Source organism: Budorcas taxicolor, chromosome 23, assembly GCF_023091745.1.
Source record: "Budorcas taxicolor isolate Tak-1 chromosome 23, Takin1.1, whole genome shotgun sequence".
Classification (NCBI taxonomy): Eukaryota; Metazoa; Chordata; class Mammalia; order Artiodactyla; family Bovidae; genus Budorcas; species Budorcas taxicolor.
This window is the reverse complement of record NC_068932.1, coordinates 5,301,832-5,316,631: the sequence shown is the minus strand read 5'-3', so window position 1 is coordinate 5,316,631 and position 14,800 is coordinate 5,301,832. Positions and strand designations below refer to the sequence as shown.

The 14,800-nt window shown below is 35.5% G+C and overlaps 1 protein-coding gene across 1 annotated transcript in view; it reads right to left on the bottom strand.

Annotated features, from left to right (window-relative positions):
- PCDH15 (protocadherin related 15) overlaps nt 1-14,800 on the bottom strand; it is an 898,514-nt gene that overhangs the window by 345,615 nt on the left and 538,099 nt on the right. The window contains exon 16 of the mRNA XM_052660663.1: nt 4,829-4,961. Coding sequence (XP_052516623.1) covers nt 4,829-4,961 — 133 coding nt within the window. The remainder of the gene's footprint in view (nt 1-4,828; nt 4,962-14,800) is intronic.

The following is a 14,800-nucleotide window of genomic DNA, read 5'->3' as shown; positions in this document are numbered from 1 at the left end:
CAATTTAGTGCTTAAAATTGGATTGTACCATAATAAACACTCCCCAAAATAATAAATAGCAGTGACATCAAGATAAGGGTGGTAAGGAAACTGTTATTGCATGCTGCAAGGATGGGAAATTATGTTAGGCAGTTATGAATCATTTAGCAAAGCTGCTGTGTGCAGTGACTTGGAAAGCAAAGGCTGTACCAAAAGAAGTCATGGCTTTTGACATCAGACATAGACATGTAATTAGTGTCTGCCTCTAGGTAAAGTGCCTGCCTGCAATGCGGGAGACCTGGGTTCAATGCCTGGGTCAGGAAGATCCCCTGGAGAAGGAAATGGCAACCCACTCCAGTACTCTTGCCTGGAAAATTCCATGGACTTAGATGCCTGGTAGGTTACAGTCCATTGGGTCGCAAAGAGTTGGACACAACTGAGCGACTTCACTTTCTAGTGGTAAGATTATACATCCTTGCCATAATTGAATCACTAGCAGAGTTGAGACCTGGTTTGGTGAAGGAAATGTGGGTAGAAGGGTCCTGTGTTACTTCCAGAAGAAGCATTATGTGACAGCATATGGTTTATTGTGACTCTCTTTTCAGTCGGTCAGAGGAACAACACTGTCCCAGGTAGAGGCTGTTCCACTATTCTGAAATAGAGTGAAAATCATGAAGAATAGGGGTAGAATTTTTTTTTCAGAGCTAGAATTGATTTATGATGGACACACAGTGTGAGTAGGAAATAAAACTTTATATTACAAATTGTTGAAATTTTGAGTGTGAGTGCATAATATAAACCTGGCTGTCCTTACTGAGACAATTAAGAACTTCAATGGTGCTTGCCTCATTGTTGTTACTGTTGTTCAGTTGTTCAGTCACGTCCAACTCTTTGTAACCCATGGACTGCAGCGCACAAGGCTTCTCTGTCCTTCATCATCTCCCAGAGTTTGCTCAAACTCACGTCCATTGAGTCAGTGATGCCATCCAGTCATCTCAGCCTCTGTCATCCCCTTTTCTCCTGCCTGCAATCTTTCCCAGCATTAGGGTCTTTTCCAATGAGTCGGCTCTTCTCATCAGCTGGCCAAAGTACTGGAGCTTCAGCTTCAGTATCCAACGAATGTTCAGGATTGATTTCCTTTAGGATTGACTAGTTTGATCTCCTTACAGTCCAAGGGACTTTCAAGAATCTTCTCTAGCACCACAATTTAAAGGTATCAATTCTCCAGTGATCAGAATTATTTATAGTCCAACTCTCACATCTGTACATGATTATTGGAAGTAGTCATGCCTCACTAAGTTCCACATAAGTGTCATTATATAGCTATTATTATTATATGAATATGATGATGATGGTGATGGTACAAGGAGAATCCATGTGTAAGAAAGGATTATAATAGTGGTAACAGGGATGTGTCAAACAGTCGATGAGAATGTGAGCCATAAATTATAAGGGCAATATGAAATTAAAAAATGCTTTTATATGGATAAAAAAACCTGAGACCTATTGTATTTGAGTATAATATAGAGTCACATTTGGAAGCATGGCTCTCATCTTTAAAGTGATGGAAGTAGATCAAAATTTCAGAGGGACAAAGATGCAGAAAGCTGCTAGAGTCAACACATTTTAGTGATCTGAATCTTGAGAAATTTGCTCCAAATCCAATGGTGTGTAAACAAAAGTTTAACAACTGATCTGGACTGGAGGGTACCGATTCATTGCATTTGCTAGTTCTGACGGCATAAAAACACCCACCATGGGCCATTTCAAGCTAGCAATGTGACATAACCAAACACAAAATTGGGGAGAAAGGCACACAGCCTGCTTTCTGGATCCCAGTGTATGCTCTGGCATCAGCACACCAGTCTCACAGGCTTCACTGGTAGTTCAGAATTACAAAGGAGGAACATGCTTTAGAGCAAGATCTGACCAATTCTGGAAGAAAAAGTCCCACCTAATTCTAATGCTGATCAGCACGACAAGTTTGAAAAAATAAAAGCTCCTGGTAACATTTTCCTCCATGAAATGCCATCAAAAAAGCAGCTAGGCAAAATATCTTTAATAGGATATTTTGAGGAAAATCACAGCCTCCTAAACAACTTTTAGAAAGAATGAAAGGAAAATACTTACAAGAGGAAAGGAAAAGGGCTGGGGAGGGAAACAAAGATTGTTGTCTGAAAAGAAACCACTTTGACCTCAGTCAAAACAGATTATTTTGAAGTCAGTCTTCTGTTATCTTTGAAAATATATTTCTCCATAAATCCTGTCTTTCTAAATTGAGCTGTGAGTCAGCAGTGGGCAGTGCTGTGTGTGAAAATGACGAGAATGTGTCCAGAAGTACCTCTAATACATTCTGTTATTAGAAGTCTTTGTGAGAGTAATTTGACAGAGCTTTTCAACTTTTAGGTCACTAGTTTAAATTCAATCTCAGTTGATCATGAGCAAAAGTATATGGTTGGTGGCTTATAAAAAATGCCTTGATGGTGTCACCCTAGTTCTTTCTAATAGAGACTGCCACTGCAATTGGTATCTTTTCTTTCACTTGTACCAGAAGCACAAAGGGTGAATAGAAATGTCACTTCAAGTATTTTCTCAGCTTTTGTACTAGAGAAATTTGAGATATGAAAAAGGCCAACTCCTTTTCATCTTTAACTCACAGGTAGAATTATTCTCCTGTACTGTGGTTCCCAGATATTTCTGGGATTTGAAATAAAACCAGAGCCATTTTAGAAGTAAAATTATATCTGACTTACAGAAAGTTAAATTATACAAAGTCACATTCTCAAGAAATATTTAAATGTTAAACATGTACAATTTCTTGGCCTGAACTTACAAATCTAAGATTTATTTTTCTTTACTTTTTGTTTAAACAAAATAAATTCCCATCATAGGTAAACAAAAATTTTCATTATTCTATAAATGTAACTATTTAATATTTGGTTTTCCATATTTTATCATGTACATGACTCAACTAAATGTTTTATTTCTCCTAAAGAAACTACAGGAGTTTTTTTTTTTTTTTCTTTTGTCCATTGTTGTTCAGTCACTTAGTCACTTCCAACTCTTTGCAATCCCGTGGACTAAACAGCACACCAGGCTACCTTGTCCTTCACCATCTCCCAGAGTGTGCTCAAACTCATGTCCGTTGAGTCAGGGATGTCATACAACCATCTCATCCTCTGCTGTCAGCTTCTCCTGCCCTCAATCTTTCCCAGCATCAGGGTCTTTTTCAGTGACTTGGCTCTTTGTATCAGGTGGCCAAAGTATTGTAGCTTCAGCTTCACCATTAGTCCTTCCAATGAATATTCAGAGTTGATTTCCTTTAGGACTGACTGGTTTGATCTCCTTGCAGTCCAAGGGACTCAGGCAAGAATATTGGAATGGAGAGACTTTTCATTCTCCAGGGCATCTTCTAGGACCAGGGATCGAATCTGGGTCTCCTGCATTGCAGGCAGATTCTCTATTGTTTGAGCCACCAAGGAAGCCTATTTCATCTACTAAAATCCCCCAAATTTCCTTATTACTAATATATCTACTTTTATATAATTTTATTTCACTATGTCTTAATAGTAAATGAACAACAAAAGTAAATTCTCTCTAGTTACCTAGAGAAAAAGCAACAAAATAGAGACAAGAGCAGAGGTAAAAAGAAGTATCTGGTAATGCCAGCCAAAATTTTAGCAGCCTCAGAAAATGTGTGTGCTATAACAGAATGAGCTTTGTTTTGGAACTGTTGATAATTTCATCAACTGATTTAGGCCCCATTTACTTTCTATAAGATTTATTTCCCAGATTTAGAAAATGAGGTTGATATGTTTCATTATTTTTAGCATTCCTTCTAGTGTAAACATTCTATAGAACCTTTAATTTTATATCATCAGGGTTTGAGAGACAGGGTGTCTGTATTCAAATAAGATTGCAAGATGCCTCATGTCATCTCATTTGATGACAAAGATCAATGCTGGGATTTTCCTAACTCATCACATTTGAAGAAAAAAAACAAAAAACAAAAAACCTCTTCTAATCTTCAAGGCCAGCTTCCTGAATTCTCATGTCAGCAACTCCTGCTATTCCCATATAACACCAGGAGATGATAAATTCTCTGTCCTTTGAATATCTGTAGATAAAGCAATGTCTTGTACTCATGATTTTTATAGCAAGTGACAGTTATCATCACAATACAAGTAGCCCAACTTGAAACTGTAGGTTCAGTTGAAAATATAGCATTTTCTGGCCAAATATGCTTTAGCCAGGAATATATAAATTGTGAAAATCAAGCTATCATTCTGCAAGTAACTCATATGCCCAAGTATCAAGAGCTGTGAATGGAAATATCACCTAAATCTACCCCCTTCATCTAAACAAATAAACTGAAGCACAGCAATTAGAAGGTTTTCCCATGGCCAAAAAATAAAATTGCCTGCTTCTGAATTAGAATGCCTACCATCAGTTGGTGAATCTAAAGTCATTTTCTATACTGAACACTGCAGCAAAAATAAATCCTTCCGGGGCAAAGGAATCCAAGACAGAACACAAGAGTCAGCTGCAAGCTCTTTGGATGCAAAGTACAAGATATTCAAGTGCATGCTTCCAATCCTTTCATTCTCTCTTGTAATGACTGCAGCTAATCCCTGCCAGCTAACGTTAGTGCTTCAATAGTGGCAATCAATAGAATAGATTTGCTGTGGAAACCCTCCATCCATATTATCCCTACTTTCCTTTCCAGATGGAATTGTCATTCATCAGAGTGTAAGTGACATGTGAGGTTTTCTCCCTTCTTGCACAGATATTAAACGCATTAGCCTTCAAGGTTGCTGCTAGAATTTAATATGTAAACTAAGGAGCATACCTGTAGATTTAATAAAACAGCACCGATCCTCATGGCCTCGCTGATTTCAAGGCTATACATTAGCTGTGGGAAGCGAGGAGGGCTTTGATTATTTGGAGGAAGCACTTCAATGTACACAGTGCAGATGGAATGCCTGCAGAGAAAGAGAAGCAAACAAGATGGGTAAAAATCTACATCACATTTAATGACAGACTGCATTTGATATTCTGTTGTTTGGTTTACAGGAGAGAGAAATTCTGAATTTTTATGGGAAATAATAAAGCAATTCAGAATAAAAAGGTGGAAAAACAAAAGCTACCACCAAACGATGATGTTTTTATGAAATTATCTTAGCAAAATGAAAAAAAAAAGCCTCAGGAATGGATTTTTCCTACTTAGATTAATACTGTGGATTTAAAAGAAATAGCTGTGCAAATAGAGGTAATGCATTAAATTGCCTTGACTTTTGACTTTATTTTGTAATGCTTCTCTAATAGCAAAAAAATACTCTGTAAATATTTGGTAGTAAGAGATGTCCTTGGGGATTTCTTCCATTAAAACAGCAGAGGGAGTATTGATTAAAATAACACAGAAAACAAAATATGGGCTGTGATTTATTAATTTTTTTGCTGACATCAATGGCTTAATGAAATGCATGTCAAGAGTCAGGATCGTAAAGTAATAGTTGTGTAAATAGTTGCAAACAATACCAAATCTGTTTTTAAGTCTTCTTTAAAGAGTATAATATAAAATTTTGGAAGTTAGATTTAACTGAAGGCTTAGATCGATAGACATTTGTTTTTGAGGGACAAAAGTTATTCTGCTATTAGAAGGACAAAACCATTAGCATTGATATAATCACCTTTATTAATACATCAAAACTCTGAAATTTCCTTAAGTAGCAAAAGCTGCAGAAGCAACATATTCAAGATTGGTACAGAAGAAACGTTGGCTGGACTATATTAATGAGACCTGGGGTTTACAAAGTTGGTATTCATTCATAAAGAACATGCCACCACTGCCTGAGTTGTGTGCTTTAACTTATTTTAACAAAATCATGCCTTTTTATTCAAAACACATTTCTTACGATTTCTATTTGGGGGCAAAATTTTTCTTAAAGTAGCCCAAAGTTCTTTACCTTAAGTGTATCAGTTAAAGACATGTTACTGAAAACATTTTTTTGAGATTATTATACTATATTTGTTTACTTTGAAAAGCTCTTAAGAGAAATACAGATCATCAGTTCAGTTCAGTCGCTCAGTCGTGTCCGACTCTTTGCGACCCCATGAATCGCAGCACTCCAGGCCTCCCTGTCCATCACCAACTCCTGGAGTTCACCCGGACTCACACCCATCGAGTCAGTGATGCCATCTAGCCATCTCATCATCCCCTTCTCCTCCTGCCCCGATCCCTCCCAGCATCAGAATCCCAATGAGTCAACTCTTCGCATGAGGTGGCCAAAGTACTGGAGTTTCATAGCATCATTCCTTCCAAAGAACACCTAGAACTGAACTCTTTTAGAATGGACTGGTTGGATCTCCTTGCAGTCCAAGGGACTCTCAAGAGTCTTCTCCAACACCACAGTTCAAAAGCATCAATTCTTCAGCGCTCAGCTTTCTTCACAGTCCAACTCTCACATCCATACGTAACTACTGGAAAAACCATAGCTTTGACTAGACGGACCTTTGTTGGCAAAGTAATGTCTCTGCTTTTGAATATGCTATCTAGGTTGGTCATAACTTTTCTTCCAAGGACTAAGCGTCTTTTAATTTCATGGCTGCAATCATCATCTGCAGTGATTTTGGAGCCCCCCAAAATAAAGTCTGACACTGTTTCCACTGTTTCCCCATCTATTTGTCATGAAGTGATGGGACCCATATGCCATGATCTTCGTTTTCTGAATGTTGAGCTTTAGGCCAACTTTTTCACTCTCCTCTTTCAGTTTCATCAAGAGGCTTTTTAGTTCCTCTTCACGTTCTGCCATAAGGGTGGTGTCATCTGAATATCTGAAGTTATTGATATTTCTCCCGGCAATCTTGATTCCAGCTTGTGCTTCTTCCAGCCCAGCATTTTTCATGATGTACTCTTCATAGAAGTTAAATAAGCAGGGTGACAATATACAGCCTTGACATATTCCTTTTCCTATCTGGAACCAGTCTGTTGTTCCATGTCCAGTTCTAACTGTTGCTTTCTGACTTGCATATAGGTTTCTCAAGAGGCAGGTCAGGTGGTCTGGTATTCCCATCTCTTTCAGAATTTTCTACAGTTTATTGGCACTGAAAAATTTTTTTTTAGCTTATCACCTTACATATGCCTAAGTTCAAATTATTTCTGAACATATTTTCAGTAGAATAGATACCTATAGAATACTAAGCCCCTCTAAAAATTTGCAGTGACTTAAAAAAAAAACAAACTTAAATTTACCACATTATTGTTCCAAAGCAATCTCAATCTAAATTAAAATCTTTTAGACTTCATAATTAGTTAATGCATCTGCATTATTTCTTGCTCTGATATTATCTCATTATTAAAATTCACCAATATAATTGCTTTTCTTTTCAATTTTTTTTGACAACTCATGTTTTAAGGGTAAGATGTTTAAAGTAGGTTAAAATGGATGATGAAATGTTGCTTATAAACTTAGAGGTATCAAGTTTACCCTTATCAGTACTAAAACGGCGGGCTTGCCTGGTGGCTCAGTGGTATAGAACCCACCCGCCATGCAGGAAACCCAAACTCGATCCCTGAGTCAGGAAGATCCCCTGGAGAAGGAAATGGTAATCCATGCCAGTATTCTTGCCTGGGCAATTCCACGGAGAGAGGAGCCTGGCAGGTTATACACAGTCCATGGGATCGCAAAAGAGTCAGACATGGCTTAGTGACTAAACAACAACTATGATGGATAGATTAAAAAGAGAAATATCAAGAAGTTAAAAACTGTGCAAAGAGCCCTACTTTTCATATTGTGGGAATAAAGTAATTGTCAGTATGAGTGGGCATATTATTCTCCCAGGTGGTGATCTCATTCCAACAACCATCCCAAGATAACATTACTGCTAATATTACCCTTCATCATTCTGAGTTATTTTCTTAGTGTTTGTTACATATAAAGTGATTCACACATTTTACTATTTCTTCCTTTTTGCTGCCAGCACATCCTCTGTTCATAATAAGCCCAATAACATTTACCCTACACCATATTGATAATAATCCTAGCTGAGCAATGTTGAGCACTGGATTTTTAACCACACATTCCTGGGTTAAAATTTTGATGCTATCAGATGTGATCCTAGGCAACTGACTTCTTTCAGTTTCACTCTCTTCATCTGACAACTAAATATTTAATAGACAACTAAATATAATAATAAACATTAAGATTAGCATAAGGATTAAATATGTGTGTGTATGTGCACATGTGTATGTATGTATATATACATATATGAAGTCAAGTGAAAGTGTTAGTTGCTCAGGTGTGTCTGACTCCGAGACCTCATGGACTGTAGCCCATCAGGCTCTTCTGTCCATGGAATTCTCCAGGCAAGAACACTGTAGTGGGTAGCCAATCCTTTTTCCATGGGATCTCCATGACCAAGGGATCAAACCCAGGTCTCCAGAATCACAGGCAGATTCTATACCATCTGAGCCACCAGGGAAGTACATACTGAAAAACATACATATCTCAGTTATTATTGATAACTATTCAAATTAAGGTTTCTTATTCTATTCTTTGAAATGGAATTAATAAGCTTGCATTTATCTTATTCACATCTCTTTAAATATTTTACATTTAATTGCATTTTTTCACTTTTCTAAGCTAAAATCTACAGGCACTGTATCCTCTCTCCCTCCCGAGTGGATTGTGGTGGTGTTAGGGTTTAGACATACTGGATCCTAATCTTTTGGTGTGGGACTGAAAATCTACATTTTCCATGAATATACAAGGTTTTTCTCACACAAATTTGATTTAGAAGACCAGGGTCCCAGAAGTTCATGGGGAGTAAAACATGCAGATCCCCTGCTTTTTAAGTTAGGAGTCCAGGGGATTCCTCTACAAGCTGACCGAAAACTCTCCTTAATAACCCTGGAGGCAAGATAGTCCCTCACTTTTTTGACCTAAAAAATACCTGTACCCTAAATTCAAAGTTTCCTTTCAAAAATCTAGAACTTTCCTGTTTTTGATATTCTTTAGAGCTTCAACTTACTGGTGTGGAATACTTTATAAAAGTTTTATCTGAACATGGGTCCCTTTCTGCTCTTAAAAGTATAATTTATGCTAAACGTATTGTACTTTGCAGATTTCCTTATTCTTCCCCCTTTGACTAAACTGTTTACATCCACAACACTACAGTAATGACTTCTAACTCATAAGATGCCTGCGTATTTGGCAGAGAGAAGAAAAATATTAAATGCAAAACAAAAAAAGACTCTATTTCCCAAGGCAGAAGACAGGGAACACCAAGGTCCAACATGACCGTCTCCTTCATCTGCACTTACTCCTTTTCTTCTTTCCAGTAATTCAAATGCTAGAATCACTAATCATTCCCAACCCTTTCCCCTCACACACACACTTGGATTTTAGAGTTATTTGAGTACGATCATATTTCAAGCTCTTAAGTTTTTCATCTTTAACATCCTGGCACTTTGCTACAATAAGTTGAAATAAGCACCAACCTTCTTGATGGTTATGGCCTTCTAAAACTCTATCCCTTTTTTAGCCCTGATGTTAATATAATGTCAGAGTTAGCTTTCTAAAATTGAATCCCGGTAGTATTAACAGTAAAATAATATCATTAATGCTGTATAAAGATTAGTAATTCAATATCATTAATTAAGCACATAACAAAACAGGACAGTCACAAGGTAAATAATAACATTCCATGTGAACACCTTGTACTACATTTTACAGCTAGTCTTAAATGCATAAAACTGAGAATCTATATGATATAAATTTTATTTTTATACTATAGTCAGATTTATAGTAGATAAATCTATAAACACAAAAATCATAAAGTTTTTATTTCTCATTTGGTAATGAGTTCAAAGTAGAACAAGAAAGGTGATGTAACTTCTCAGATAATCATATGACTTTAAAAGACCCTAGAAACCATCTAGTTTAACTCTCATTTTATGAAAGGATATTAGAAAATCAGAAAGATTAAGTAATAGATTCAAGGTTGTGAAGATAATTAGTAACAGAAGACAAACTCAAAGGCAAAACTTACAAATTTAAAATCTGCCTGCTTTTCTCCCCACATTCTACAAGAACAAAACTGGGAAGTAAACAAGACTTTTTAATTATCTGATGTGTGTGTATGCTTCTGTGTGAGAGCATAAAACATCTGTGGTTTGCAAGGAAGGATGTTATCTCACAGAAAACCACAAATTTCAAGTATTTGGATCAGACTATAATATCACAATCAATGTTAATTGTTTCTATTATGAATAAAACTTCACCCCTAGCACTTTGTTTTTAAGAACAAAATAAAATATGAATAAAAAGAGGTTGTGAAGAGAGGCCTAAGAAGCTTTAACTTCAGAAATGGTGCAATTTTTAAGAAGATAAAAAGTCAAATTTTTTGGATATGACAGTGCTACTCAGTGGTCCTGAGATAATGTTCTTGACGTTTAGAAGCCTGCACAGTCTGTATAGTAATTCTGTTTTAGATGTGCCAACACATGCTGCGAGCTACCTATTTGTAACTCTGTATTTCTACCTTGTTTCTAAGAGGATCATCAAAATAAAAAAGCTCAACTTTTTTTCCCTTGTCTTCACCAATATCACAATAAAAAAAGCTGTATTTACATCTTAGTGTTCATAGGTTCTGTTTTATTATTTTGGAAATACATACAGGGATCCATAGGAGCAACACTCCCAGATTTAAAACTAACATAAGACTTCAGAGAAATTTCTCAGGGAAAGTTACAGGGATAAGATGCACATAGGTATAAAAACCACAGGGCATTACAGAGAAAAACGTGTGCAAACTCAGAGACCAATAAATAAAAAAAACAATACCTTTTGTACAACTAAAGAAAAAGGTATAATTAGGGCAATGGTAGGGATTAAGACTAGAGAGAAGAGCAAGAGTCACAGCCTTCACGTACTCATGTGCTCTACTTACTGATTTAAATTTCAGCTTAATAACAATGAGGATTGGTTGATAGATTTTAGCAGTTCCCACAGCAGACAATACTTTGCTGTGTCTCTGTATCGTTGCTTTTATTTTATTTTATTTTTTTCTGCTAGGATACCTCATTTTCCTTCCTGTCCAAGTTAAACTGCACTTGTAATTATATTATGCTATATCCAGATTTATCTGTGCCTCTATAGGAATGCTGTGAGGGCAAAAAGCTCATCTTGTCTTATCTTTCTAGTGCTTCTCAAGAGGAAACTCAGTAAAATTTTGCTAAAATGAATACTTGCATAAAGTTTTTATTATTAATGTTAAATATATCATGTGAAGTTATTTTAAAATATATATATTCACAATTGAAAAATAATTTTATTTGAGAATGGGTGATTTAATATTGTATTAGTTAGATATAACCTTAAATTCCATGAAAATAGATTGAGTATCAAAAAAGTATTCCTTGCCAGGCATCAGTTGTTTTATCATGATTTGTTTTATATTTGGGGGAAGGGACTCAATTTTATCTTTACATTTTGATAAATACTTAAAAGTAGGACTCTAACTCATACTAAGATTAAATATTTACTTAATTTAATGCAGTTACATACAGGAAGACTTACAGACAAAAAGTAAATACTATCTAATATATCTAACTACTTTTAAAAAACCTTTTGTTTTTGTCCTCTTTTGTTTCTCAATGACTGAAAAAAAAAAAAAACCCAAACAAAACCACTGTCGACTATGGCTCCTCTTACTCTCTAATTCTTTGGCTAGTTTAATCAATTAGAATAACAAGTATATAAACAGTTAATTCTTCTGCTAGTTAATTCATAAATCCTCATTTTGAGAGTCAGTGTTATTGACATTTCGAATTGAGGTTGTTTATTAGAAAAGAATAAGACAGAAAATCATCATCATCGCTTTTAGTGTTATCATTTAATTAGGTTTACATGTCACTGTTGTCATCTGGATCAGCTTGTAAAATATGTCACAATCTATATTTTTATGTTCATAATTTTCTAACAGCATCTTTTTCCAAAGGAAATACTGAAAGCAAAGCCTCACAATTCTTCAGTTCAATCATCAACTCAATCTGAAAGACTAATTTTCCTCCAGAAAATAGCAAGTGTCATTATTCTAGGGAAACATAACATTATTGTGGCAGGTAGGATGGAGGTACATGGATTTTACTCTCTGCAGGTCCCACTTGATATTTAATCAACCATCATAAGGTGGTCTTCTAGTGCCCAAACCATCGTCTATAAAGAAAACAGTGAGACTAAGTCAAATAAATGCCTCATATCACTGAAAAGACCTATATATTCAAATTCTGAAAATGCCACTTTGTTTCCAGGAGTAGAATACAATTTGATTTAAGTAAAAACCACTTAGACTATGAATTACTGTAAACAAAGGCTTATCAAGGCAAATCAGTGATATGACTTGCAAACCAGAACTTCAAAGCAAATTTAAAATCTCACTCATTAAATCATAAAGTTGTCTAAAAATATCAATCATAATATGCATACATAGATAGATTAGACATCTGTTTAGCACAGCACTATCTTCAATGAAAATGCTACAAAATGAATAGATGACTATTATCAGGTTTTAATAACAGTTTAAATAATAAAGATAAGATATATTTATGTTTATAATTAGCATTAATATTATTACTATCTTATCATTTTTTTCTGCAGAATAATAACTAAGAGTTTTGGATATGGAACAGAGTGAAGGGGAAGATTTTAGAATCTAAGAGTCCTGAGTTCAAGTTATGTTTCTACCTGTTATTTATTATGGTTATCAATACTTTTTTATGAAAGTGGGCAAGGGGTCATGTATCCAAGCAAGTTATCCTTTTCAGTTTTTATTTTTGGTTTATAAAAATAAATAGAGCTATGCAAGAGTTACAATTTTGTTGTTAAGATTAAAAATTATATATAAAGGTCACTAGCATGATGTCTAGCCCTGGCACATTAATTAAATAGTATCAGTCATCTTCAACTTCCCTTCAGAATAACCCAGCATGAATGACACTATTATTTTAAATTCATTCAAACTTAGACTCTCATTTTGGATTCTGTAACTATTCACTGTATAAATGAATTCTATTTTTTTTGTACACAAAATATAACCCTCGAATGTCTTCTCACATTCAGGCATGTATATCCATTTTCTTTTTGAATATGTTAATATATTTATTCCAAGTAAATACAAGTAAACGTGTATGAAATTGAGCTCTTCCCTTTCACTCAAATATGTGTGCCTTATTGACATTGCTACCAATCGGTCAGCTTAGATAAAAACCTGGGAGAGTCTTTCAATTTTTAGTAATTCCTTCTCTCCATTTTTCCTTACTCATGGCCAAGTTCAAACCATCAGCAATGTTTTTTTAGCAGAGGTGTTCTGCCTCATTTCTCTACCTACAGCTTTTGCTGTTTGTTGTTGTTCAGTTGCTAAGTCATAGCTGACTCTTTGTGACCCCATGGACTATATAGTCCACCAAGCTCCTCTTTCCATGGAATTCTCCAGGCAAGAATACTGGAGTGGGTTGCCATTCCCTTTTCCAGGGGACTTTTATGACCCAAGGATCAAACCCGAGGCTCCTATATTGGCAGGCAGATTCTTTACCATTGAGCCACTGAGGAAACCTACCTACAGCTTCATCTTCCCTCAAATCTATCTTCTGTAGGGGCACCAGAGTGATTTTCCTGAAACCAAACTATCTCAGATGAATTTCTGTTTTAAAGTCCTTCCATTGCTTCCATTGACTAGATAACTCCAAGCTTCTTAAGAAAACAAATTAAATTTTCCATGATATGACCCTTAACTCTACTGACCCTCTTTGAATCATAGTTAATATACTGATTTGCTGACTGATTTGCAATTATCCAAAATACCAAGTTATTTCACACTTCTCTAGCTGTATAAATAATGTGATGGGCTTTACTATTGTTATTGTTATTTTAATGTGGTCAACCTCTGTTCATTCTCCTAAACTCATCTTGTTTAGTAGATCTTCTAAATATTCCCCTGTTATGACAAGTGTCCTCATCAATGTCCCAGAAACGTGAGAATTTACCTCAATCTCAACTTCACCATGGTAAATTGATTTATGCATAGTTCTACTTTCTACAATTTACTGTAATTTTTCTTTTGGCCTGCAAATGACAATGACTATGTTTATCTTTGTATTCCCATAAATGGTAGTTGTGTAATAAATGGTTTGTTGGACTGGGTAGAAAATCTTACTGTCACAGACACCAATATATATATTTTTTAATTTAATAGGGACTAGGAGAGAATTGGTGTATACTTTCTGGGAAGGCAGAATTTCAAATCTAACTCTTTGTTTGGGAAACTCTAAAAAAAACTGAGTTTTGTATCATATCATCTCTTATTCCATTTCATCTATTTAAAAACCCAAAATGACATTTGTTAAAAATCTAGGAAAAGAAACAAAAAAGATGCTTGTTTAGAACTTAGGGCATTCAGAAGTTGTTTTGACTTCTGGGAAAAAGAGAAAACTGATCCACAATGATTCTTATCCTTTTGAACTAGCTCTCTGGTGGAGAAGCAAGGCAGACAATGAAATTCATTCTCTAAACAAAAATGCATATAGTACATTTCACAGTAGTACTTTCAGTGCATCAAGTAATACCAGGAAAGGGCTATAAAAGCATTAAGAGCTTGTTGTAATTGCAAACAGGTTGTTAGAAAAGGATTCACAGACGAAGTGATGATTGAATAATGACCTTGAAGGAATAAGGCCACGAAGAAATCTGAGGGTAAAACTACTGCAAGCTGAAAGGAGATGAAAGTCAAGTTCAAAGGTTTGCAAGTGGCTGCAAGCCTCAGA